The sequence below is a fragment of the Mytilus californianus genome, unplaced genomic scaffold (genome assembly GCF_021869535.1).
Source record: "Mytilus californianus isolate M0D057914Y unplaced genomic scaffold, xbMytCali1.0.p SCAF_9, whole genome shotgun sequence".
NCBI classification, from domain to species: domain Eukaryota; kingdom Metazoa; phylum Mollusca; class Bivalvia; order Mytilida; family Mytilidae; genus Mytilus; species Mytilus californianus.
In genome coordinates, this window is record NW_026262745.1 from 88,947,609 (window position 1) to 88,975,164 (window position 27,556).

The window sequence follows — 27,556 nt, forward strand, 5'->3', positions numbered from 1 at the left end:
TTGAGTAATGACCTGAAGGTATCCGTATCATTTGTTGTTTCTTATTGATCCACACTTTGAAAAATATGGAAGCAGACCTTAAATTGCAAAAATGTGCATACAACAGTTAATGTGTAACGATAGAACAAGAATTTCAAATGTATAATTTAAACCCAAAAAAAATCAACGTATAAATTAGTCCTTCATTAGTAAATGAGCTAGGTATTAGTCAGGCGAAAAGGGCAAAAACTATATAATGACATAACAACACTTTTCTATAGTTAATAACTTACTGGAATGATAGGTCTCCAAATAGAATGAATATTTCTCGTTCTGATACATTCGTTTTGTAATATTTTACTGTCGACATGACTGGTGACTGTTTTTCACATGCAACATCTAACTCGAATTTAATATGTTTCAGTTGTGTCTGAAGTTTAGTTACATCTGCAAGTTTCTGGCTCTCAGTAAAGGCTGTCTGACATTTCTGGAACTTTTCTAAATCATTTTGAAAATCAGTTCTAATTGATTGTAAGGCCTTCAGGTTTGCTGTCCTTTTTTCTTCCAATGATGTTACGAGGGTTTTCACTTTCTAGTCAATCCACTGCTTCATATGTTTCCTATCTTCTGTGATAGCGCACATAGCTTCGTTTATGTCGCTCAGGTACTTTACCGTGTCTTGTTCAATTTTGTCTAGATTTGTTTTGACACATTTAACCCGTGAGTCCATGACCTTATTCACTTCAACCTGTAATTCCTGTGTCGATTCGTTGATTTCAGACGTATAATGATTTTTGTGATTTTTTACGATACACATTTTACAGATTGGTATGTCACAGTCAACGCAGTAGAACATAAAGTGTTCGTTGTGTTCTTTGCATAACAGGCTTTCTTCCGGGACGATTTTTGATCCACTGAGGAAGGAAGGATTTCTACATATTTTTGACCTTAAATGTAAAGTTTTACAATTTTCACACATCCATTGATCGCATTGTTTACAATAGTTATGCCCTGGTCCACCCATGCATATATCACAGGACTTCGAAGCAGATTGCGCCATCATTGGTTGTTTCCCTCAGATAACCATAACCAGGTACATGTATTTCTAATCAATTAAAAGAAGTTAAACACGAAGTTACGAAATTTTTCTCGAAGCTATCACAAAGTAATCTGAGAAAGAAACATTAATTCAAACAGACAATTCTATTAATTTTTTTTAATGTTCTAATTTGAATTTACTTTGATTTAAAATTTGAAAAATTGAATTATAATTACTTACGTGTTGTACAACGTGTTTGTTAATTTAAATACGTTTATCTATGATAAATATATTTGATTGTCATGTGAATATCATATCTCTAGGGTGTTTATATACAGCTGATAATAGGTTGCTTTATAGGTAACTACTTAATAATATAACAATATCAGTCAATTGAAGTGTTGGAAGGGGTGTGTAAAATGTAAAATAACAAAAATACCGAACTCCGAGGAAAATTTAAAACGGAAAGTCAGTTATCAAATGGCAAAATCAAAAGCTCAAACATATCAAACGAATAGATCACAACTGTCATATTCCTGACTCGATACAGGCATTTTCTTATGTAGAAAATGGTGGATTAAACCTGGTTTTAAAGCTAGCTAATTATAAATTATAACTATGAATTATCTTTATCTAAATCTTTGTCATTTTCTTTCAAAGTTACATTTAGCACTAGTGTGTCGATTGAAATCGGAACAATGAACAATAATGTTTTTTTTTCACTTTTAATAGTATCTATTTTACAACTTCAACTTTCAACTTTTTTTAACACTCTAGACAGTTTACACTGTAACAAGAGACATACACATGATACAAATAATATTACACAATGGTGAACAAGAGAGAAAGAAATATACATACATAGTTCATTATACCTAATTCTCTGTACACAAGTATACACATTAATAACATGTGAAAATCATTCAGAGCTATAATAATGGGATTTAAGATCGCAAGTCGAATAAATGTAAGTGATGATAATATATTCATAATCATAGATATTCCATGAGTTTTTTTTTTTGTGAAAATTGACAAGTTATTCAAGACTTTCACATTACATAAAGATATCAAACCTTTCATTTTATATTTTTAAGATTTTAAAATATAGTAATTTGGGATATATGCATGTCTTAATTTTGTAACCTCTTCATTGCGACACTCAAATAAGTAATGCAACTGATTTATTTTTTCACAAACTACATAATCTTTCCTCTTTTTGGGATGTTATGCCATCGACCAGTTTCTATGGGAATTTTGATATTTGAACATCTAAGTTTGATTATATATATATTCTATTTTCGCTTTTTAATCTTGATAAGTAATTTTCTTAGCAAAAATCGTGTTTAAACAATAAATAATATCCACCCCTTGATGAGTTTGATGCATCACTAAACCACTTTTGAATAAACTGGTCGTGTAAAATTTGCTGTACATATATTTTGATGTAAACATTTCTTAAATACATTGATTATTCCATACATAGGTCAAACCTGTGTTTTCTACTGTCGATTTTATACAATTAATCCATTTACAAACACTATTTCAGAATTATGCATGTTTTACAAAAATTGTTATAACAATCGTCATAATTTTATGCTGTTTAATAATAATTTTGACCAAGATGATAACATTCGTAATCGTACTTTATTTTCAAAGGGATATCTGCCAGTTTCACCGTACACCATAAAATTAGGAGTACTGGTTCTTAATGAAGAGATATTTTTCAGAAATTTTAAATGAACTCTTTCTAAAGTATCTATGTTTTCGAAGCCCCATATTTCACACGAGTAAATCAGTATGGGTTCAACCAAAAGATCGAACAATTTTAGTTGTAAATCAATAGTGATATACAAATTTCTAATTTTTCTGTAAGGTGCATAAAGTGCCTTTTCTGCTTGATCTGTCAATTTTTTCTGGTATTTGTAAATCTAAACAATAAGCCTAGATACGGATAAAAATCTACTATTTCAATATCAGAACCATATAATTTGAAATCATGAAAGTGATTTCTTTTGCTTTTCCTTTTTGAAAATATCATAATCTTTGTCTTATCAGTGTTCACATAAATTTTTCATTGTGTACAATATAATTCTACAACATAAGAACAAATTATAAAAATCAGTTGAAAAAGGCTTAACTCATCAGAAGGATACAAATAGAAAGACAAACACAAAGTGGACGTGGACGGGTACTTGTACATCTCAACAACAAAAAGACACTTAGCACAGATCTGAGAGTACTCGCAGTTACTGACAGCTATTTCAAAGCCAATAACAACTAATAAGAAAATCATGCAATTAAGACTAAATTATCAATCAATACACATCCAAAATCAAATGGATTTAGTGTAAAGACGTCATAAACAGTCAGAGAAAAACATGACCTTGTGCAATGCCAAATGCAGGCATCGACAGATTGTAGAGCCATGAATGTGCATATGTAAATAACAATAATATTTAGTTTGATTTTAATTTACTGATAACAAAATGAATATTAATACCAATAAAAACAATATTCAAAGATATAATTACTGTGTTGAATTGGTAACCTTTTTGAATATGTTTATTTAAAGGATCGATAAGTTTACCGGAATCGTTTCTGTATTTCCGGGCTCGGAAAATAATATCTCCGTAAAATGAGGATGTGCTATCCTGTTTGAAATAAGTTTTCTACAGGTACAACCAAGCACGTTTTTAATAATGGTGAGCATAAACTTAATGAAGTAATAAATTGTCATATTGAATTTTAATTAATATAAGTAAGTACAACATTACAAATGGATAATGTTGACTGGATTGCTTTTAAATTTTCACGACCGACAGCAATTTGCAGTAATTGACCCGGTAGAGACTGGTTATTATAGTATTTTCCACTCAAAACTGTAATCAACCAGAAATGACTGGTATTTGCCTTGCTTGTGTTTTCTGGTATTAACGTTTTTATCGCCGGCCTTTTCGAACCAAGAGAGAAGGTAGAGGTCAACAGTGTCTGCAATCAAATATATCTAACTATCAATACGCAAATATGAATGGGGGGTTTTTGTGATCTATGTAAATACTATTGGTAACTGCATTTAATTTCTAACTGCATTACATTCTATAGTCTTCCTCAGGAATCAACACTTTGTAGAAATAATATTCTTATAGTAAAAAAAAGCATCATGCAGAAGGGTTTTTGTCTTTGAAAATCCTTGATATATCATACCACAACAGATTTGAATTGAATATTTCAATTGTTATAGCAATGATTAAACACAAACAAGAGGAGAAAAAGATGCTTTCAAACTAATTTAAACAGTCCCGTATTAATGCACATGTTCCGCGTCGGAAACTTAAATTTCAGTTGTTTTTACTCAATGACATTTAAACGATTTTTAGTCGTATGCTTATCTTGTGAGTAGGTTTTATAAAAAAAAACACATAAACAACAATATGTAGATACAGTTTATTAATAGGTATGTAAGTTTATAAATGACAATGTGAGTTTGAAAAATTCAATATGAGATTTTGTGTACGTAGTACATGTACTACAGAACCATATGCTCCGTTTATTGTTTGTTAATGGGACCTTGCGGACTGTGGAGTTAAATTACGCTACTCATTACACTCATTTTATACATGTTCATGTATTTAGCGCACGACAAACTATTACTGTCATGTTTTGAATATTCATCTCATTATTTTTATCGTTAAGGAAAATGACGCTTTGATTCCTAGACTGAAAAAAATAACTTTACATACACATGATAAAAAACATGTTTATAGAATTTTATTTTGTTTTTATTTTAAACAAGGAAGTTAATGTCATATATTATTTGTACATCTAGTATATATGAAACAAAGTTTTGAAGTCGTAATCTAATATGAAACCCATATATAAACACGCAATTTACGCCTGTAATTTTGTAATTAGAAAAACACATACCTATATGCTACCACCACTACAAAATGCTTATAGTCAGAATTTACGAATTGTTGTCTTTATTTAACTGAAAAATTACTCAACATTTTGAATTTTACTTTTTTGGCATGATATTCCTAAATATTTCTCGACAAATTCTCAAGACTAATAATTCTTCGGAACTAGTCTTGACATAATCTATATATTTAAAAAAGAAGATGTGGTATGATTGCCAATGAGACAACTCTCCACAAGAGACCAAACGACACAGAAATTAACAACTATAGGTCACCGTACGGCCTTCAACAATGAGCAAAGCCAATACTGCATAGTCAGCTATAAAATGCCCCTAAATGACAAATGTAAAACAATTCAAACGAGAAAACTAACGGCCAAATTTATGTACAAAACAATGAACGAAAAACAAATATGTAACACAGCAACAAACGACAACCACTGAATTACAGGCTCCTTACTTGGGACAGGCACATACATAATGTGGCGGGGTTAAACATGTTAGCGGGCGCCCAACCCTCCCCCTAACCTAGGACAGTGGTGTAACAGTAAAACATAAGAACAAACTATAAAAATCAGTTGAAAAGGCTTAACTTATCAGATAGATACAACTAGAAAGACATCTAACAAAAACACAGAGTGGACGTGGACGGGTACTTGTACATCCCAACAACAAAAAGACACTAAGTACAGATCTGAGAGTACTCGCAGTTACTGACAGCTAGTTCAAAGCCAATAACAACTAATAAAAAATCATGCATCTAGGACTAAATCTTTAATTGCATTAAATTTTTGTGACATTTTCTCGATCTATGAATGAAGATGTCCTTTGACTAATTTTTTAATAGGTTCTGTCTCATTGACACTTAATCAAGAAAGTCAAAATTAGCTGTACTGAGCTATTCTATTTGCCTGAGTTTAATATTTTCAAAAAAGATAGGCCAAAGAAACAACTGAACATTCAAAACGCAATAGTCGAGTACGATGGAAAAACGACTACGAAAAGACAAACAAGTTCACACGCATTACAAATAACATTAAAGACAAACACTTCATATAAAACTAAAGACAAAACACTATATATAAAACTGAAGACAAAACACTACATATAACATTAAAGACAAACACTACATATAAAACTAAAGACAAAATACTATATGTAAAACTGAAGACAAAACACTACATATAACATTAAAGACAAACACTTCATATAAAACTAAAGACAAAACACTATATATAAAACTGAAGACAAAACACTACATATAACATTAAAGACAAACACTACATATAAAACTAAAGACAAAATACTATATGTAAAACTGAAGACAAAACACTACATATAAAACTAAAGACAAAACACTATATATAAAACTGAAGAAAAAACACTACATATAAAATTAAAGACAAAACACTACATATAAAACTAAAGACAAACACTACATATAAAACTAACGACAAAACACTACATATAAAACAAAACACAAAACACTACATATAAAACAAAAGACAAAACACTACAAAGAAAACCAGAGACACCACTATATAATTTAAATAAAAAACCAAAAAGACAAAACACTACATAAAAAACTTCATTAATTAATTAACTTTTGTAAGAAATTGACATATATATATTGTGCATGAAATATTTTAAGCAAAAATATACTATATATATGTATTACTGAAAAATTATTACACCAGGGTTTTCGATATCACAAACTAGTCAAAACATTTACTAAATTTTATCATCGGTATAAGGACATCATTCGTAAATATAGCTCAACATGCAGACTTCTTATACGTTCAGGTATTTCACATCCAATTTTTTATGAAAATATTCTTTATAAAGCACAAAAATGTCAGTATTCACCTCTGAAGCTAACAAAACCTTTAAATAGACTTATTAAGAAGGGATATAGTTACGATACTGTTGTCAGGTCATTAAAGATTGCATATTTTTGGTTTTAATATGGATCCACTTATAGGGTCTTTGCATCGGCACTAAACACATTTATTTAAAAACCAGTTGTTGGCATGACACGGGTTATGTTCTTCTCATATATGTTATGATGGTATGATACTAAACCCCTAACGGGAAGGATTGTGCCTGATATTCATATGATGAAGACATAATCTTTCAATCAGTTTAATTGAAGTCTGGAGCTGGCATGTCAGTTAACTGCTAGTAGTCTGTTGTTATTTATGTATTATTGTCATTTTGTTTATTTTCTTTGGTTACATCTTCTGACATCAGACTCGGACTTCTCTTGAACTGAATTTTAATGTGCGTATTGTTATGTGTTGTTTTTTTTCTACATTGGCTAGAGGTATAGGGGGAGGGTTGAGATCGCATAAACATGTTTAACCCCGCCGCATTTTTGCGGCTGTCCCAAGTCAGGAGCCTCTAGCCTTTGTTAGTCTTGTATTATTTTAAATTTTAGTTTCTTGTGTACAATTTTGAGTTTAGTATGGCGTTCATTATCACTGAACTAGTATATATATTTGTTTAGGGGCCAGCTGGAGAACGCCTCCGGGTGCGGGAATTTCTCGCTGCATTGAAGACCTGTTGGTGACCTTCTGCTGTTGTCTGTTCTATGGTCGGGTTGTTGTCTCTTTGACACATTCCCCATTTCCATTCTCAATTTTATATATTTTTTTTTAATTTATTTTTTTTATATGTTGATACAAGTAAGCCAGATATTGGTTAGCTATTCTTAAAATAATTATGATAAATATAACATACGGACAATAGATCATACACCAAGTTTGTCTTAGATAAGCTAAATTTTCCATCTATAAAACATTTTTTTTTTTTTTTTTAAACATTATAAAAACACAATTATTCTCATTTAAGTGGTGTCCTCTATGAAACATGCCTTCAGGATTTGAGTTATCGTTCTGGAACTATTATAAAAGGTGTAATCTTTTGAAAAATAATTGAAATAGCAAGAAGTTCATTTAATTTTGAAAATCACAATTTAATATTCATTAGATAGATGCAAATAACATTTTGGTTTTAAACTTGTCAATTAAACTTTCTATAACATTCCGTAGCAGAGAAAGCAGTAAGATTTTAAAACATAATAATCCATGACATAAGCTTGATCTGGTTAATGTACAAAATCGAAATATTTCTTTTCATTCTCAAAGTTACACGTTATTATTGCCTATACTGATAATAAATTGTGCTAGATATGGGAGATACATCGCTAAATATCTGAACACTTTCAACTGTTGAATTGGAGAAGCTAAATTAAGTGATAGCATTCCACATTCCATAGTTATAAGAAGATGTGGTATGAGTGCCAATGAGACAACTCTCCATCCAAGTCAAAATTTATAAAGGTAAACCAATATAGGTCAAAGTACAGTCTATCTTTTAAACAGATAGTATGATCAATTTGGATTACGAAAATGGATAGGAAATACCCGCACGGTTATAATTTTCAAAAATTCCATATGAAACTAAATACACACAGATCCACTGTCATCAATTCAAACTTTGCTTGTGTAAAGTATGGCATTGTTTCTTTTGTATTCCAAATTATGATAAATTAAAATTATCGGATTTTTGATACGATTAACCTGAACTAGTTGACATATATAATGACAACATTATTCTATTAACACTACAAATGAAGAAAGGAAGAAAACAAAAGCGAACTGATTGGCTTGGTGTATCTTGTGAATTTAGTTAAGGCTGAAATGATGAAGATGTTATTAAGAAGAAGTCATCGGTCTTTTCCAAACAAGTAGGAAAGAAACCTGGTCATCAATTAAAGATGATTGTTTGCTTTCTGCTTTAATGACACCCCGAAGAACAAGCCCAAGGTATATTTTTTTGTCATGATAAAGTTTACTAATGAACATATAAATTCCTCAAAAGAAATAGGAATTAAAGGCAATAAAGCCCATAATAAATTACTGTATAGCATAAAATTCTTATGTTGAATAGAAATCTCGCGTCATTGCTCCCAGAATTTCTTCGTTTGTATAAGAACATGTCATACATTCTGTTTATAAATTGCAGTTATGACACAAAGGCATAATTTTGCGTTATTGCATTGTTGTATAATCTCCTTATATGCATATTTAAAATTTGCAACCAATGATACTTTTGAAATCATTGCTACAACTAGTTTATCAATAACAAATCTGAAATAAAATTCCCAGTTTAGTTAAGATCCTTACATTACTATTTTCTGTTTAAGTTAATCATTAAGCAAATATTATCTTTTATTAAAACAACAGTCAAACTACATCTCAAATCCAAATCTCAAAAAATAGTAATCAAGTATTTGTATAATAAAAATCCTGAGAGTTATGCATAGAACACATTATCGCCCATTGTAAAACTGAAAAGATTTAAAATGTGTATAAAATTGTGCATCACAATGTATACAACATAACGCATTTTATTTGTAAAGAGCCAGTCTGCCAGAAAACCATGCAAAATACAAAATATTGTCGAAATTTCAGGTCGGAACGTTTGAAATCTTTTTATATTTCTGCGATCATATTATATGAAAGAAAAATACAAATAAATCTTATGATTATTTGCATAGTGTCTTTTTTAGAAACAGCCTCATAAATGCCTAAAAATCATCTAAATGTTAGTGAAAATGGGTATAGTTTCAACTCAGTAGATTCTGATTTTTAACATTTTTAATTACTTTCAGGCTATGTAAATTATATTTGCTAAAAATGACCTTCATATACTAGAATTATCTATGTCTGGAAATATTTGTGTTGTATGGTTCTTCTGTAGGGGGTATTATAAAAGGACTTGTAGGCCAGAAAGAATGTTTGAGTCTAAAAATCTCTTAAAGTGGCCTTCTTTTTTTTCACGAAATAAATTTCAGTGAACAGACCAATTTATACAGTAAAAAGTAACAGAAATCCAATTTGGCAAATTATTGCAAGATGTTAAATTGTGCATCTAATTTTCATAGATTTTGACAAATTTCTGAATTATTTGAATTTTAATTAAAACCTGTTAAAACTTAGTTATAAATTAAACTAGAACCTGATTTACCTAAAATTACTGCATAAATAAAGGCAACAGTAGTATACCGGTGTTAAAAAGTCATAAATCGATTGAGAGAAAACAAATCCGGGTTACAAACCAAAACCGAGGGAAACACATCAACTATAAGAGGAAAACAAAGGAACAACAGGAACACCGAAGTGCAACAATAAAAAAAACGCCAACACGCATAGAAACGAACTATTTGATAACAACTTCCATATTTACATAACACATTTAACATACATAATGTCATTATTTGTATGTCCAATTGCCAAAAAATCTCCTTAATTGGGGAAAACAGTCACAGGTGTTGTATGAGCTATCTTCCCTTATTTACAGTCTCAATTGTGAAAACATAATGTTACCATAAGTTGTCTGTCATGTAGAATGAGAACAAGAAATGTGACTTCTCATATTACTCACTGCCATACTGGTATCTATTGTGGAAAATAACCAAATTATGGCGAGGACACGCTCACAATACATAGTTTTCAGGGTAATAAGAACACACATAATACATTTGATTTGACTGTAGTGTTTAGAAAGATGTCAAAATCCGGGAAGGTGTACTTATTTTCATATCGCACTGGATTTTTGTTATATTGATGCTTGATTGCCAACAACAAAGGGATTATATTTTGGCATTTATGGACAGGAAGCTTAAGTAAACTGAAATGCTGCTACTAGAACACCCAGCTTCAATCAAGGCAACAGAACACAGGGCTTCAGAGGTGCCTCTCCAATTGTCTGGAAGGCATACTTACAGAGGTTATCAACAAAGGAACAGGTAAAAATACACCCCTTCTCCATACACATAGACATAGATCAAATTCCAGAGGACCATTTGCATTGGAGGAAAACGGGGGAATGGGTTCATCTGTTGTGATTTTTTTATCAAATATTAATTTTCAATGTTTTCAGGGTTAAATTATTTATCTTTTCCATACGCTGATTTAATCTGTAATGTTCATGTGTGGGGAGATGGTTTAAAATCTGAGGCATTCAAATAATTTATTTTCTTAACCTTCTGTAACAAACTATTTATTTCAACAAAAGGTTCTAGTATGTATGACGACATTTTGGAAGAAATGCTGTGAGATTATAATCTAAAATTTGGTTTAAAGGCTTTAAAGTATTTTTGTTTATGGGATTTATCTCCTTGTATTGATATTGGAATTTAATGTAGCTCGGGTGTCCTTCGCAATCTTGGATTCTTAAATAGCAGAAAACAATTGGTCTAGATCTACAATGAAATATGCGAATTTTGAGAGAATAATGTAATTCATTTGTTAGACTTTTAATTTGAATGAAGAAACTTATTTGTGTTATCATATATTTTCCACTGTTTTTTTACATGTATAGAATATTTTTTGTTCGATTCATTTTTTGTTTAATTTTGCAAGATAAAGGGGAATAACTTAGATAAGCTTGTTTACTAGAATGTGTTATGAATTTACCTATTAAGTTTTGTAGCAAGCAAACGAACTCCGTGACCCTATTTTTTTTGGGGAGGGGGAGGGGGTTATTTTCTGAAAGTTCGTTATAAGAGCTGTCTTCTCATATTTTATCTTTACATTCTATTGTTTAGTTTTCTTTCTAACACACAAAATCGTTTTCCATGAATAATGTATATAAAATCTAACAATTTTGTACATCCTGTAACTTGAAAAAAAGTCCCGTGACCCATACTTTTATTATATATTAGAGAAAACCATGATTTAAACTACATTTGCGCATATTATTAAAAAATTGTTTCGATTTTTACTTAGACCCCCATCTACCTCAAATGTTGATAGCTTAACTTAACCATGACAAAAAATACATTATATTTTGTTCTTTAGGAAATTTTTGTCAGAAAATTAAAGCATAAAAGAACAACAATAACCTTTGATTTATGAAAATATGTCCTATCTTATTGATTGGAACAGCCTGATAGCTTCTTCATAAAACATTTTCACATGGTTTTCCCGGGTTTGGCAATACTCCCTGAAAATGGTCATTCTGGGCAATACTGGGTAATATGAGTTTTTAAACCTATTTATACAAATACTATTAAAGAATGATTGTAGTTTTATAGTATTTTTATCAAATACATACTTAGAGTCATATTCAGGTTTTCCCAGCATTTCCTACTGGGCTTGTCAAACTCATAAACCCAAGATTTTTGCCAACCCTGCATCTTCATCATTTCAACTCCAGCTGCCGCCTTTTCCTCATCTGAACAACATTGTTTTTTGGACTTTTTTGTTGCCATGGCGTTGTTAGTTTATTTTCGTCGGTCCCTTTGGTATAGTTCGCCTCTCTTTCAGAAGACACATCAAGGCAATCAGTTTTCTGTCGTAAAAGAGAGGCAAAACAATACCAAAGGGACATTCAAACTTATCAGTCGAAAATAAACTCACAAAGCCATGGCAAAAAAAAGAAAGACCAAAATACAAAGGACAGTACAAAAAACACAACATCGAAAAGTTACGACTGAGCAACACGAACCCCACTAAAACCGGAGATGATCTCGGGTGCTCTTGAAGGATAGGCAGATTCTGTTCCTCATTTGGTACCCGTAATATTTCTGTATGTGTAGCGTTGATATATTAATGCCAATACTTCACAAGTCAATTGGTTCAGTTCACTTGTTTTACAAATGTGGTTTCATAAATGTTTCAAGAATTTGAATACGGAACAACAAGGCCATTCGTTAGACAAACAAAGTCCGCATAACTAATCGGAATGTAATTAAAAGTTTTTTCGTACATCAATTTAAGCTATCGGTTGCTCCTCATAATCCTAAGTTTGTTGAAGTTTCCCGGTCCACATTGCACATACTATTTTTAACAACTTTGTTTTCGAATACACTACTTTGTGTTAATATGAAAACAGTCATGTCTGTTCAATTTAGTTCAATACAGATTGGAGAACGTAATGAAAACCATTAGTTTAATAAGGGATATGTAGCAAACGATCAACAATCATAACGTTTTCTCACTAAGTATTATAGATTGATGTTGTAAAATCAAAACTATTTGTAAATATAAATAAGAAGATGTGGTATGAGTGTCAATGAGACAACTATCCATCCAAGTCACAATGTGTAAAAAGTAAACATTTATAGGTCAAAGTACAGCCTTCAACACGGATCCTTGGCTCACACAGAACAGCAAGCTGTAAAAAGTCCCCAAAAGACTAGTGTAAAACAATTCAAACAGGAAAACCAACGGTCTACTCTATATAAAAAACGAGAAAAATGAAACACTTATGAACCAAACCAACAAACGACAACCACTGAACAACAGGCTTCTGACATAGGACAGATGCATTAAAATGCAGGTAAGGTTATTATATATCAGTTTGGGTTATTCCTATGTTAAGGTCAAAATTTAGATTATTCCCTGGTGAGAATCAACTATGTAAACACATAAATTCAGTCAATGTATAGAAATAAGAAAATGTGCCAGTAATACAACTATCCTTGGGGATCAATTGACAAGAGGTAACTACAACCATGGTTCAATTAAACCCTAAAGCAAGTGTTGTTTATAGATTTGTAATAATTGAACAGGCGTAGCTTTAATACCTTTTGAGGTTCTGTGTTCGGATCGTTTTTCCCAAAGGACTTGAGCACATGAGGTTGCTGCACTGATACATGACGTCATTGCCTAATATTTTCGAGTATCAAGTCCTGTCCATGATCTTAAATATACAAGGCAGTAAGATCAAAGGGAAAATGTACAAATTGCCAATAAACAAATGTACTCGGCCTGTTAATAACTGGAAAAAAAAACATTGCCAAATACAAGATAAAAATGAATCTTCTTTCCTACAAAATGCACGACAATGCAGGAAATGTGTACAATTTTTTTAAAGTGAAATGAAATTTCGTTGTGAAATAGATAATTTTTTACTCTCAATAGGTGTAGAGGTGTAAAGGAATATTATATGCTATCAAAAATCGGAAACCGAATGTTGTAAGTAGTCGAACTCCTGTATCACTACCCTGTAAACACAGAGGTTGAAGTAAGAGTTTTCTTAACTTTGCTCTCAAAAGTCCGTCAAGTGATAAACATTGTTGTCCAAATTATGATGACATCTGCTGTGAGTATATTATTATTTTTTAGATCAGGAGAAAGCATTTAAGCAAACCATAAGGTCATAAGCTTCACGACATGTTTTTTGGACTAGGAGTGTGAATTAGTTACTACTAAAGTTAATTAATATTTTCATAGTGATATACTCAACACTAGCATTAGTGACTTATAACTTAATCGTTTTCACTTTTATGTATGGATGTACAGGTCATTTTGTAACAAGTTTTAAGTTCATAACCCCATATACCACGTACATGATGTACTGTAGATTCAATTTTTTCCCTGTGTTCTTACTTGGTGGATTTAGGGAAAATGTAATTCAGTGGATGTCTAAAATCGTGGTTTTGTCAAATTATGCATACAAGCCTAACGAAAATGGGTACTTTGTTGAGCGTTTAAATTCGTGGTTCACCTTTTCCAACGAAATCCATTGACATTGGTATCCCACAAATAATAATACATCCACAGTTCACCATGAATAAATGTAAGAAAGTATCAATCTTTAACAGTCCTGAATCGTTCTAAATGGACACCTTACGTTTTCTGTCAGATTGTGTGCAACAGCTTGTGTATTGATCAAATATTACAGCTATCTTCAAAATATTTATATTATAAATAAACATTGACTGTCCTAAAGTTCCCCAACTATTAATTCTTTTTTTATATTCAACAACGTTGCTAATGAAGTTCAGTATACTATGTGCGCCTGGCCGTTCCCTACGATTCCTAATAAACCGGATACCATTGCATCAGTAAAATAACACATGTCAAAGGTATCACGTAATCTCAGACATTAAATATATAAATTGTCTGTTTTTGCAGTTTAAGTTAATATTTTTCTGTAAATTCATACCTGAAAATTCACTATAAAGAGGTAGTCCAATTTATGTTAAAGAATCGTTAAATACACATGCTGTGAAATATTGAACAACAGGAACTGCACCAAAGCAATATTTAACCTTTTAGTATATGCATCATAAGGACTCGAAAATCCTGCTCTTGTATCCATTATATCATGTAACTGCAACTGTAACGAATACAAAATTGCCTCTTGCGTGTAACCTTGGTGTTCAGGGCAGATCTCTCATAAATTCTGTAAAACTTGTACCAAGATTTCTAGACTCCGGGCGACTCAGAGTTGAGCATATTGGAATATATATGTTTTCCTAATTTATGAGACGGTTGGTTGACCTCTATATATCTGTGTGGTTCTTTTGAGTTATGTGGCTGCCGCCTAAATGACGTATATTGAACTTCAAACTTAATTTAGAATTAATAAAAAAAATGGCAAAACCCTCATAAACTTTACTTGAAATACGCATGAAATAATAGTTGCAAACACCAACAAGGCAAATGTTGGCACTGTCCACAGGTATTTAGAGAAAGTAAACATTAGTCAGTAAATATAAGAAGATGTGGTATGAGTGCCAATGAGACAACTCTCATTCCAAGTCACAATTTGTAAAGGTAAACCATTATCGGTCAAAGTACGGCCTTTAACACGGGGTCTTGGCTCACACCGAACAGCAAGCTATAAAGGGCCCCAAAAAATGACTAGTGTAAAACCATTCATACAGGAAAACCAACGGTTCAATTTATATAAACAACGAGAAACGAGAAACACCCATGAACCACATCAACAACGACAACCAATGAACATCAGGTTCCTCACTTAGGACAGGTTCACACAAATGCAGCGGGTTTAAACGTTTTAATAGGCGCAAACCTTCATCCTACCTGAAACAATAGTGTAACATCACAACATAGAAAGACACACTATTAGCTGCATGTATGAGGTGGAAAATTGTATGCTTTGGTAGGCATTGCAAGCAATTACTTTAATCGGTCATGTATCACATGCAGCAAACGTGTTCACAATCTTTAATATCGTACTTGAGTCATCATTCATAAGCATCGCAACTATGTGAGGACTATATGCTATTTTTCTGAGAGTATACACGCAAAAATTAATAGGTTATCTAGAAACCAAAAATATCAGAAAAAATATATAGAAAACTCATTTTAGGGCATATGTCTAATCAAAGTGCTATAACAATTGATATTGCAAGAGATTTTATTCATTCTTAACAAAACTTTGAACCATGGGTTAACTTTACTCCGGCAAACTCGCCATGTCTTCGAGACAAACGATATAAAGAAACACCTTTTAAGTCATCGGTTTTTGATGCAGATGTACGTTGTCATGTCTAACCCGACAAGTCTTTTGGATCATCCCAAATTAAAATGTTCTGACAAAATTGTAAGCCATAGTTTTATCTACATGCCAAGATAATAAAATTTCAAACTCATTAAAGCTGAGTTCAGCAACTTTGAACGGTTAACCTTAAACTCGATAGGTGTCTTTGTTGTTCTCCTACATGGACTTTGACTTTTAAGAGTTTAACCTAGACATCGAAAGGGGTCCTTTTATAAATCTTTTTTCTATAGTAACAATGCAAACTAAATTGAAAATAATCCTTCGGAAACCATTGTTCTTTTTTCAAAAATCGATTTTATTAATAGTGACCTCACGATCTGACTCATTGACCAAATAACCGATAGGCTTCTCTTTGTTTATATCTGTTGTATACATTTAATACCAATTTATTTAGTTATCATCCACCAAACGTTTGTTTCGGACAGATGTACGGACAAAGCAACTACTAGATGATACCGATTATAATTAGGGGAGCGTTATTTTGTATACGACCTTTCAAAATGCTCTAACATTTTTGTGTATATGAACACAATTTTTTCAGTACAATTTGGAAAGTTCAAGCTCGCTGAGGTTATCCGGTGACCTTTATTCCAAAACCACTTGTCATACACGTAAGCAATGATGTCGATACCTTTTTGTCTTCCGTGGCTCTTTTTAATATGTTACACATTCTAAATTCATGTGAACATAGGTTTTGATGATATCAAGTGGGTTTGAAAGACATTTTATTTTCAATATTTCTTATTTCCATTTTGACATTTCTTACTACGAATGTGACATTTTTCAGTTCCACATAGACATGTCTCAGTTATACGTAGATATTTCTCAGTTCCAAGTTGACATTTCTCACTTCCTAGTTGACATTTCATTCTTCTAAGTTGACGTTTCACACTTCCAATTTAACATATCTGAGTTCAAACTGGAAATTGAGAAATGTAAATTCGGAACTAAGACATATCGAGTTGGAAATTAATGAGTATGTCGAATTGGAAATGAAAAATGTCAAACTTGAAATAAGAAATATCAAACTTGAAATGAAAAATGTTATTAACAGAATGGGCCAATCGGTCTTTTGTAAAGGAGCAATCATAAACTAAGATTAAAGACCGAGCTCCAGATACAATACAAAGACACTGACGTATTGAGAATCATAAACCACTTTTTTTCAAAATAAGGAAAATAAACTTATTTAAACTTATTTGAACAGACACACTAACTTCCTTCGTATGATCACATAACAAATCCTGGATCCACCCCTGATGTCAAATATTTCAAACAAATTACATTAATAGCAGCCTTGAAGGAATTTCGACGCTAGATGAGGTATGGACCACCGGTTTGAGATGTAGTTTTTTTTACTGCAGACCTTCTATTACACTGTAACAGCCAAAATTAACCACATTAACAGTTCGGCTTCTTTGAACTATTTGCCTTTTCCTGGTATTTAATTAAATGCTTGCTGATACATAAATCCCCTATGTCTTCTTTTCCAATTAAAAGATAAATTCAATAAAGAATGACAGATTAACCTCGCGCAACGTACCCTTCCAATTTGAGTAAAAGATTTGATGACTTACGTGTATCAAACTCGACGGTTGTTGTATTTCAGTGTAGTATATCAATACAATAAAAACAACCATATATCCCTGTTATTCGGACATTGATGGTATCTACAATAGCCGATGTAGTACTTGATTCACAATAGTCTGGATCACATGATAAGGATCACAAAGCAATAAAAGATACATATTACTTGATTTCAGTCGTGTGTTATTACTGTGGATACATCTGGTAAACACAGAAAGATGGTTCCAAGAGACAGCAACAAAAAGACAATTATTTCAAGCCACCTGATTATGAAAAATACTACTTTTTCAATCACTGCTCAATTTTAACAAACACAGTAATCTGACTAAGAAAAACCAAATAAAATTGCAATTATTTTATTTTGATGATGATCTTCTGTGTGTTTTCTGTTTTCTCATCTCGCTTATGGTTTGACTGAAAACACAAAAATATGCATTATAATTCAAAACAAATCACAAGGTATAAAACAGTAACTTTCCCATAATGTAATACCTGTTCTAAATTGATCCAATTGTAACGCGTTTAAGAAATGAAAATAATCAAAACAAATGCATTAAACACAATTATCTGGTGTATATCTAGAAATAAACAATTTATGGTATGTCTTTACTGATAGATAGAATTTTTATAAGTTACCTAGATATATCGAGTTTCTCCAGCCACCTCCGCATTTTCGAGTTTTTTCTCCAGCACAAGCCATGTTACACTCTGAATCTGCTACTTTTGGATACTTTTTGTTTTCTAGTACATTTCCACACAGACAGTATGTACTATACTGAAAAATTTCAAAAAGATTTAAATTCTGAACAAAATGATTGAAATATGGTATTAACAACTAAAGTGTATCAAAAAGCTTGAATTAATAAAAGTATGGAATGGTATGAATATTTTTGTCAACAAAAATATGCATATATTATTCTAAGCAGGGGCGCAAGAGTTGTGCCAATTGTATATAAACTTTATCATTATGGTGTTTTATTCTAAACTGCTCAGGATTTGCCTAACGTTTGAGAAATAGATATCTAAAAAAAAAATTATTTAAAGCTGGATGCAAATGCATATTTCAATTGACGTTATCTTATTTTTTACTTTTAAATGTTTGTTGTAAAAATAATTTTACCTGCAAGCCTGTGTATTTATATCCTTTACAATGTTCACGGCATTTAGCTAAGGTTATAGAACTCCCCTAGCTCGAAACTTTATGTTTGAGATGTCTGACACCGTCATCTTTGTAACATCCAATGTATCCTAAAATATAAACAATATTATGTATTTAAAGTGATAAAGTCAAAAGATAATAAAAGACTTGATCAGAAATTTGTGTTATTACTTTCTATCGTTCAACCGTAGTTTTTGCTCATTAAGTAAATCTTCCACATTGGTAAATAGTTTTACAACGATTTACGAAATACTATTAAAATTTATTATTTGGTTCAATCATATTAAAAAGTCAACATCATTAGAATATGTATGTGCCCCTCTTATTCGTCTTTTTTTCTAAACGTGTTTCTTTATTATCTTTACATCTAGCATTGTAATTACTTCAAATTATCATCGGAACAAACAAGAAACGAATTGTACTTCTAAACGCTTGTCCTTTAATTCATCGCGAACTTTCAATGGTATTTCTAACACTTTGCATAAACATGTATCGTCATAGTTAAACTGTCGTATTGAGACTGTGATTAAATAGACAGACTTAATTTTAAAAAAAAAACACCTGAGCACATTGTATTCATTTTGCATTAATACAAATCGTATACATATAAATTAGTTTTGTATACAATTATTAAAATGTTGTTGCAAACTTTATTCTATAATGGATACAAACCACCACTAGCCGAATTAGCCTGTTTCCTTAGTGCTTTTTGCAAACCAGTGACCGCTTTACTAAGATCTGTGAGGTCGGATTTAATTGCAGAAACGCTCTTGCTGTTATCCTTCGAAACTGCTATTATTTTGTTCAATTGGACCTGTTGGGATTTCATCACTTTTTCAATCGACTTTAATTTCGAAGATGAAACCTTGTCATAATTATCATTTAATAGGAAACCACGAATTGGTATCTTATTCGGTGCATTCAAGGATAAACTGACCGCTTTTCGTTTAGTTAAACTGGTAACTATTACAAATTCTAAGAATGCAACTAGAATTACAAAGCTCTTCATTCTGTTGGTCGATGCTGAAAATATCAGGAAATCACTATTTTATAATAAGAAAAACTGATATGCATATGGCATGTCATTATATTGATTACGAACGCGGCTGTTGCGTTATATATGATATATCTATGTTTGTCGTTTGCATATGGGAGTAAAGGTTACGTGAAATAAAAGAGAGATTTCATAATGAACAGAAAATACATTTAAGACACTGTCTACATATTTGAACATACTACGATATACAACGGCCTTTCAAACGGAAAATACAATAACAAAAAATATGCCCTAATAGTAAACGGAACAAATCGATAAGCACCCTCATATAAACATTCAGCTAAGACATGCAATTCCATTGTTGTATATCACAATTAATTGTAAAACAAATAAGGATGAAAAGAAATACCCATTTATCAATCTATTCTCATTGCCGGCATGATTTTTGTTGTTGACTTCATTGAAACAGCTAATGGCCTTTTCAAGATCCTACTACTTCAATTTAAGGAGCCCCTACAACTGCCTTTGTGTCCATGTTACTTGGTATGACCTAAATGTTTCTGTTGTGTAGATGTGCAGGTCGTGTTGTTGCTCTTCGATATGTTTGTTTTCAATCTCCAACTTCTTACACAGCGCTTAAAAATACAACTGAAAGTTGATTATCTTATTATTATTATTACCAATTAATATGGTTATAAATTTGTACTTTTCATAACCTACATGTTGTCGAACTATATAAATCTATTGATAGTAATTGCCCGAATTTGTTTATTCTATCTTGTATGAACGATTTATTAATTATTTTGTTTTCAAAGAAGGTTAGGGCTTTTTGTCTCCATTTATCTTTTTCAACGTCAAATCGTTTCGGCAGGTATACATATGTTGGTTTAAAGTTATTTGTCATAATATATGAGCACAGGGAGAAAGCTTATTTCATCCATCCGGCGGCTTAAACAACTTCATCTAAGTCGTATGAACGCTACACAATTCTACTTTTTGCAATAGCATATTCTTTGGGACCTGATAAAGCTATGCCGAACTGCAAATACTCCAGGACGTAGTGAAGAATCACTTTATGCTAAAACTACTTTTTACATGGTTGCTGTATTTTTGGTAATGAGAATTACTCTATCTTTTGACATATTCTTACCAATATTAATATTGTCAAGACGGATAGCATTTTATGTAGATTTGTTTATGTTGGTATGTAAGTTTGAAAAAATCGATCTTATATCTATTTTTTTCAATGATATATGCTTTGTGTTTTGTCTGTCAGATGAACCGTACTGACAGTGCAGTTACATTGTGCTACTCAATACATTCATTATTATTATATAAATACTTGACTGTATGCATACGACACAACAAATGATTCCTGTAATATTTATTAATGTAATTATTTTGAAGATTTGTAAAAAAAACAACGATGTTGATTCCTAGAAAAAAGTATTTCACATAAAAACATGTTGATGGATTTTTCTTGGGTTTTTTTTTCAAACAAGGAAGTCGATGTAAATTACGATCTGTAAATTTGATATGCTATATATGAAAATAACTTTGATGTAGTAATCCAATATGATATCAATAAAATTAACACGCAATATATTCTTGATATGTTATTTTGTATTGTAAAACAACTATGCAACCTACGCTTCAGAGTGCTTAGTGAACTGACCAGTTATTCTCTGAAAATATTTCCTCGATATTTTGAATTTACTTTACTGGAGAGAAAGTTTCACGACATATTACTGACATAATTAATATGTATGTAACCAGTGTTGACATCTTCCTTATATTCTGGAATATTCTAAATATTGCTCGCCAAATTCTTGATGAATTCATCTTTCTAAATTTGTCTAGAAATAATCTAGTTATTGTTGACATCAGCATTATTTATCTGAAATGTCTAGTTTAAGTCATGAATATATAATATCAACCACAGCTTTGCTTCCTACAAAACAGTAAATTGCATCTCAAACCCAAATCTCGAATAAGAGTAATCATGGATTTTTTATATACAAATCCTTGGTATAATTAATAAAACACATTCGCACACATTGTTATAATCAAAACACCAGAAATGTGAATGAAATAGTGCAATTTCATGTATAAAAAATCACATCTTTTTTTGTTATCATTATCATTATTTTTGTAAATGAAGTTTTTTGTATTTCTTGAGTAAACTTAAATGTAGAGGTAGTTCTTGAACTGATACAGCTATTTTACTTTTACATTTTGTTTTAAATAACAAAACTGTATTTGATGCAAGCTAGGAGAAGCTGGCACCTTTGGAAAGGGGTAACATTATGTATTATATGAATTTTGGATACTCATATTCTTTTACATAACCTTTCTTGAAGATTCAAACATATAAATTTTAAAATATTGATAAAGAATACAAACGTATGGATAATGATGGAATAAAACATTTCAATACCCATTTGAAATTATACATATTTTGTGTTCAACTACTTCGTACCTTTTGTCTACTTTCATACATGTATGCCCAACTTCTGCATACATTGTTTATTGGCATTTAACAAATATAATAACTAGGACAATTATCAATAAAAGTATGGAATTCAGAAGGATACGTTTGATGTTTATCAAATGGTGCGTAAGGTAGTACTCATCTTTGCATGAAGGCTTTACATGAAGTTGTAATTTTTATGGCTATAATCATTCTGCTCTATGGGAATAACTCAATTCTGATTTTAAACACAAAGGCAAAAAAAGCAAAAACATAAGAAAAAAATACAAGTGAAATTCAAAGCTCAGGAATATTGAAATCTGAGGTTTAACATGTTTAAAACATGATTTACATAAACATAACATTTAAACTATATGGGTAAAATGGTATTTGGGTTTTAATGAAATTATACAGCAATCCATTTACAAATAAAAAAAGTATAAAATACAAGTAGAAAGTACAATAACAAAAATACAGAACTCCAAGGAAAATTCAAAACGGAAGGTCCCTTATCAAATGGCAAAATGAAAAGCTCAAACACGTCAAACGAATGGAAAACAACTGTAATATTCTTGACTTGGTTTAGGCATTTTCTAAAGTAGAAAATAATGGATTAAACCTGGTTTTATAGCTAGCTAAACCTCTCACTTGTATGACAGTCGCATATAATTCCATTATATTGACAACAATGTTTGTGAGCAAAAAAAACAGACAGTATAGGTAAATATGTCAAAAATTGGGATACAGCAGTCAACATTGTGTTATAATCGTAATCACTATGAAAACATACAACTATGTCAACAGAAGAAAAACAGAAGAAATTGAAAGACTATGCACAAATTACTTGCTGTATATTACCAGAAGAAACTTGCATGGCGCAAGTAAAAACTTCAAGTAAATTAAATAGGCATTTGTCTTCTTTGACTGTCCATGACGTTAAAATACTAAATCCCTGGGATGTGTTTTAGTTGATTTTAGTCTCTGATTCATGATTTTTTATTATTAATTGTTTTTGGCTTTTAACTGGCTGTCAGTAACTGCGAGTACTCTCAAATCGTACTTTCTTGGTTTTTTGACCTGTTGATACTAATTGTAATGCCTTTTTGTTATTTAATGTTATTCAGGGTTATATATTGTCTATATACCAGTTTTGATAAGTGTTTGGTATTACCATAAATTTTCACTTCCTACTATGAACATCAAAGTTATTTATTTTGTAAACATATTTCCTTTCTCTAATTGAACTGTACACGTATACATAACAACAAAATTATTTTCATTTACCTGTGTCTAAAGTTATTGCAAATGGTTGATATTTTTGTTCGAGCATATTGTTTTTCTTGGATTGTTTGGTATTTCATAACGGTTTGGCATGTTGCACCTTGCACTATTGTTTCGGAAAAAGGGTGAAGGTTTGGTACCATTGAAACGTTTGGACCCGCTGCGTTTGTTTGCGCCTGTCCTGGGTCGGGAATCTGGTGTTCAGTGGTTGTCGTTTTTTTATGTGGTTCATGGGTGTTTCTCGTTTCTCGTTTTTTATATAGATTAGACCATTGGTTTTCCCGTTTGAATGGTTTTACACTAGTAATTTTTGGGGCCCTTTATAGCTTGCTGTTCGGTTTGAGCTAAGGCTCCGTGTTGAAGACCGTACTTTTATACATTTTGATTTGGATGGAGAGTTGTCTCATTGGCACTCATACCACATCTTCTTATATCTATGTGTTAGCTTATATAACAGCATACTGTTGTGTCTAAGCATCTGTCAACTCTTCATTCTCCTTATCAGTCTTTGACATAATACTCTTGAAAAAGAAACTCCTTCCATTTTGAAGGATTTCAACTAAAACTTCAATTAATTATGTTCCGCGTACATAACACACTGCATTTTAATATAATGCCATAAAAAGTAAAATATCAAAAATATAGAACTTAAAGGAAAATTCACGAAGGAAAGTCCCTTATCAAATGGCAAAATAAAAAGCTCAAACAAATCAAACGAATGGGAGACAACTGTCATATTCCTGACTTGGTACAAGCATTTCCTTATTTAGAAAATGGCAGTTTGAACCTTGATTTATTGCTGGCTAAACCTGTTTTCTAGATAGATGAAAGGTTATTTCATCATTTTATGTTAATAGCATTTTCCAGTTTTCCTATCAATGTAATTTTCATTTGTTGTATAGTCTTAAAAATGACGTTTCTGTTAATTCTATAGGTGTACGGTTAAGACGTCAATAAGGTCTACTTTCTTTGCATTGCGATGTTACTTTTTAAATGATATGGTAATTGATTAACACAAGACTTAAAATGGAAAATCTCTTTCAATGTATATCAGGTATTTCTAATTGTCAGTTTTATATACTTTTGTTGTAGAATCATGAAAATGGATCACATTCTGAACATGAGAAGTCTTATATTAGCGATTGGTCGCAGTGATGATTTATTATTAATTACAAGCAATTCGTGAAGTGAACATCACCTGGATATTTGAAACATGCTGAATGCGATGATACAAACAAACAGTTGTTTACTGCATTATTGCATGCTATGATACAATCAGCCCTAATACGGATAAATCAGCAAGTAAAATACTGATGACGTCGCCCTGTTGAGACAAATCATCAGTTTATATTGCTGTTCGGCCCGGTCCAATACCGAAAAAGCCGTTTAGCCCATGGGTTATGGGCTTATACGGGACGTTCACTTTCAGCTTCAATTTGTCAAGCCTCATTCAATTTTTGACCTATCATTATCATGAGTATACATAAAATACTTTTTTGTAACATTCTGTAACTTAAAAACAAAACATAAAAAAAGGTTAAACGATGTTCAGTGTTTTATAACGATTTGAAATGGAAATTTCCTATAGCATTTCCGAGTAAATCTTTTGCTTACTATTACTGTTTCATTTCCGTTTATTAATCATCAGAGGGCAGACGATTTAATGATTAGAATGGTTAAAATGTATGATTTTTTTCTTTCCAGCTACTTTTTATTTGCTAGAATAAATGAATTAAATAAGCATAGATTAATAATTTGGCAAGAAAATCAGAAAATTCTCAATGTTGACAAAAATGCATCGTGACTGCAAAAAGACAAGTTCTAAATTATGAATTCCTGTATCTTCTTCACGTTAAGTTTCTCGGTTTAAGTCCCCAAACAACGTCGTGTTTGTGTATAAATCACATTACATAAACTGCTTGATAAATGAACGAGGTATTGACAATTCACTTGGGAACTCAACAGATACCCCCACGACACTTACCAAGGAGAAAATCCTGGATAATCATAGGTCTGTTCTCTGTTCCTTTGGAATTTTAACCAAAGATGAAGAACTGGATCTTACTTCACTGTATTGGATCCCTAAACTACAAACTACATAAGTGTCCTTACACACAACGTCATATTGCTGGGTCTTAAAGTGCTCCACAAAACCTCTTTCTAAATTATTAACATCAGGTTTATCAGCAATCAAAGCCGGGCTTCAGAGTTATTGTGAAACCAGCTATTCTAGGGGTGGCGTGAATCAAATTTGGATACTAAAAAACCCCAAAGATCTTTTAGACCACATACAATCTAAGACTCTTTCATCTTGCAATGGTATACAAACATTTGACTTTTCTACACTTTACCCAAGTATTCCCCATTCCAAACTAAAAGACAAATTAAAAGAGTTGGTCATGCTTTGTTTCGTAAAAAAGAATGGATTACGTAGATACAAGTTTCTTGTCTTAGGATGGATAAATCGTAGTTTGTAAAAAATCACTCTGATTCAAACAAAAAATTCTCTGAAACTGACATCATCAAGATTCTTGATTTCTTGATTGACAACACATTTTTTACGTTTAGAGGACGTGTTTTTCAACAAACAATCGGCATGGGAACCAACTGTGCTCCTTTTCTTCCGACTTGTTCCTGTATTCATATAAGGCTGACTTCATGCAGGAACTTCTTAGGAAGAAAGAAAAGAACTTAGCAGTATCCTTTAACTTTACTTTCCGCTATATAGATGATGTTCTCTCACTAAATAATTCAAAATATGGTGACTATGTTGAACGCATCTATCCTATCAAACTTGAGATAAAGGATACAACAGATACAGTTAAGTCTGCCTCATATCTTGACTTACGTCTAGAAATTGACAATGACAGTCGGTTGAAAAAAAAACTTTACGAGAAAAGAGATGATTTCGGCTTCCCAATTGTGAACTTTCCATTTCTATGTAGCAACATTCCAGCAGCGCCTGCATACTGAGTATATATCTCCCAGTTGATACGATATTCCAGGGCTTGTGTTTCTTATCATGATTTCCTTGATAGAGGGTTGCTGCTCACAAGGGAGCTATTAAACCAAGAGTTCCAAGTGGTGAAGTTGAAATCATCCTTTCGTAAAAGGGTCCTCGGTGGCCGAGTGGTCTAAGTAGTTACTACTGTAATCACTAGCCAGTCAGCACTGAGATTGTGAGTTCGAACCCCGCTTGTGCGGGTGCACTCGACTCCAATCGTAATTGACTAGGATTGTCACTTTTCCTATCGAAGGTCGGTGGTTTTCTCCGGCCACTCCGGCTTCTTCCACCAATAAAAACTGGCCGCCACGAAATAGCCCAAAAGCGGTGCTTAAAAGTGGCGTTAAAACACCAAAAATCAAAATCAAAAATCAAAATCCTTTCGTTAATTTTACGGACGCAATCACGAGTTGGTTGACCGTTATGGAATATCTGTTTTACAGATGACGACGGATATGTTCCAATTGTCGTAACTACAATGTCACCCCCTTCCCCCGAATGTGACCTACCGAATTAGCCATATCACCGGGTTTGTACTAATATGAGCAACACGACAGGTGCCAAATGCGCAGCAGAATCTGCTTACCCTTCAGGAGCACATGAGATCAGCCCCAGTTTTTTTATGGGGTTCGTGTTGCTCATTCTTTGGTTTTTTATTTTGTTTTGTGTATTGTTGTTCGTCTGTTTGTTTTTCTTTCTTTTTTATCCATGGCGTTGTCAGTTTATTTTCGACTTATAAGTTTGAATGTCCCTTTTGTATCCTTCGCCTCTCTTTTAATCGAAGAATAAGAATCATTTA

The 27,556-nt window shown here is 31.9% G+C and overlaps 1 protein-coding gene and 1 long non-coding RNA gene across 5 annotated transcripts in view; both read right to left on the reverse strand.

Moving 5' to 3' along the window:
- The window catches only part of LOC127716004 (transcription intermediary factor 1-alpha-like), a 431,824-nt gene that overhangs the window by 148,378 nt on the left and 255,890 nt on the right, over nucleotides 1–27,556 (reverse strand). The window contains exon 1 of one of the 4 annotated variants that reach the window (XM_052222108.1): nucleotides 927–982. The exons of 2 other annotated variants lie outside the window; for them this stretch is intronic. In XM_052222108.1, the coding sequence (XP_052078068.1) occupies nucleotides 927–958 (32 nt within the window). In that variant the 5' untranslated portion in view covers nucleotides 959–982. Of the gene's footprint in view, nucleotides 1–727; nucleotides 779–926; nucleotides 983–27,556 lie in introns of those variants that run through there. One more of the 4 variants, XM_052222109.1, reaches the window with a different exon arrangement.
- LOC127716025 (uncharacterized) lies at nucleotides 18,187–20,015 on the reverse strand. Its single transcript, XR_007988706.1, has 4 exons — nucleotides 19,678–20,015; nucleotides 18,967–19,094; nucleotides 18,483–18,621; nucleotides 18,187–18,260 (listed from the first exon to the last, which is right to left on the reverse strand). It is a non-coding gene; the product is annotated as an uncharacterized LOC127716025 (long non-coding RNA).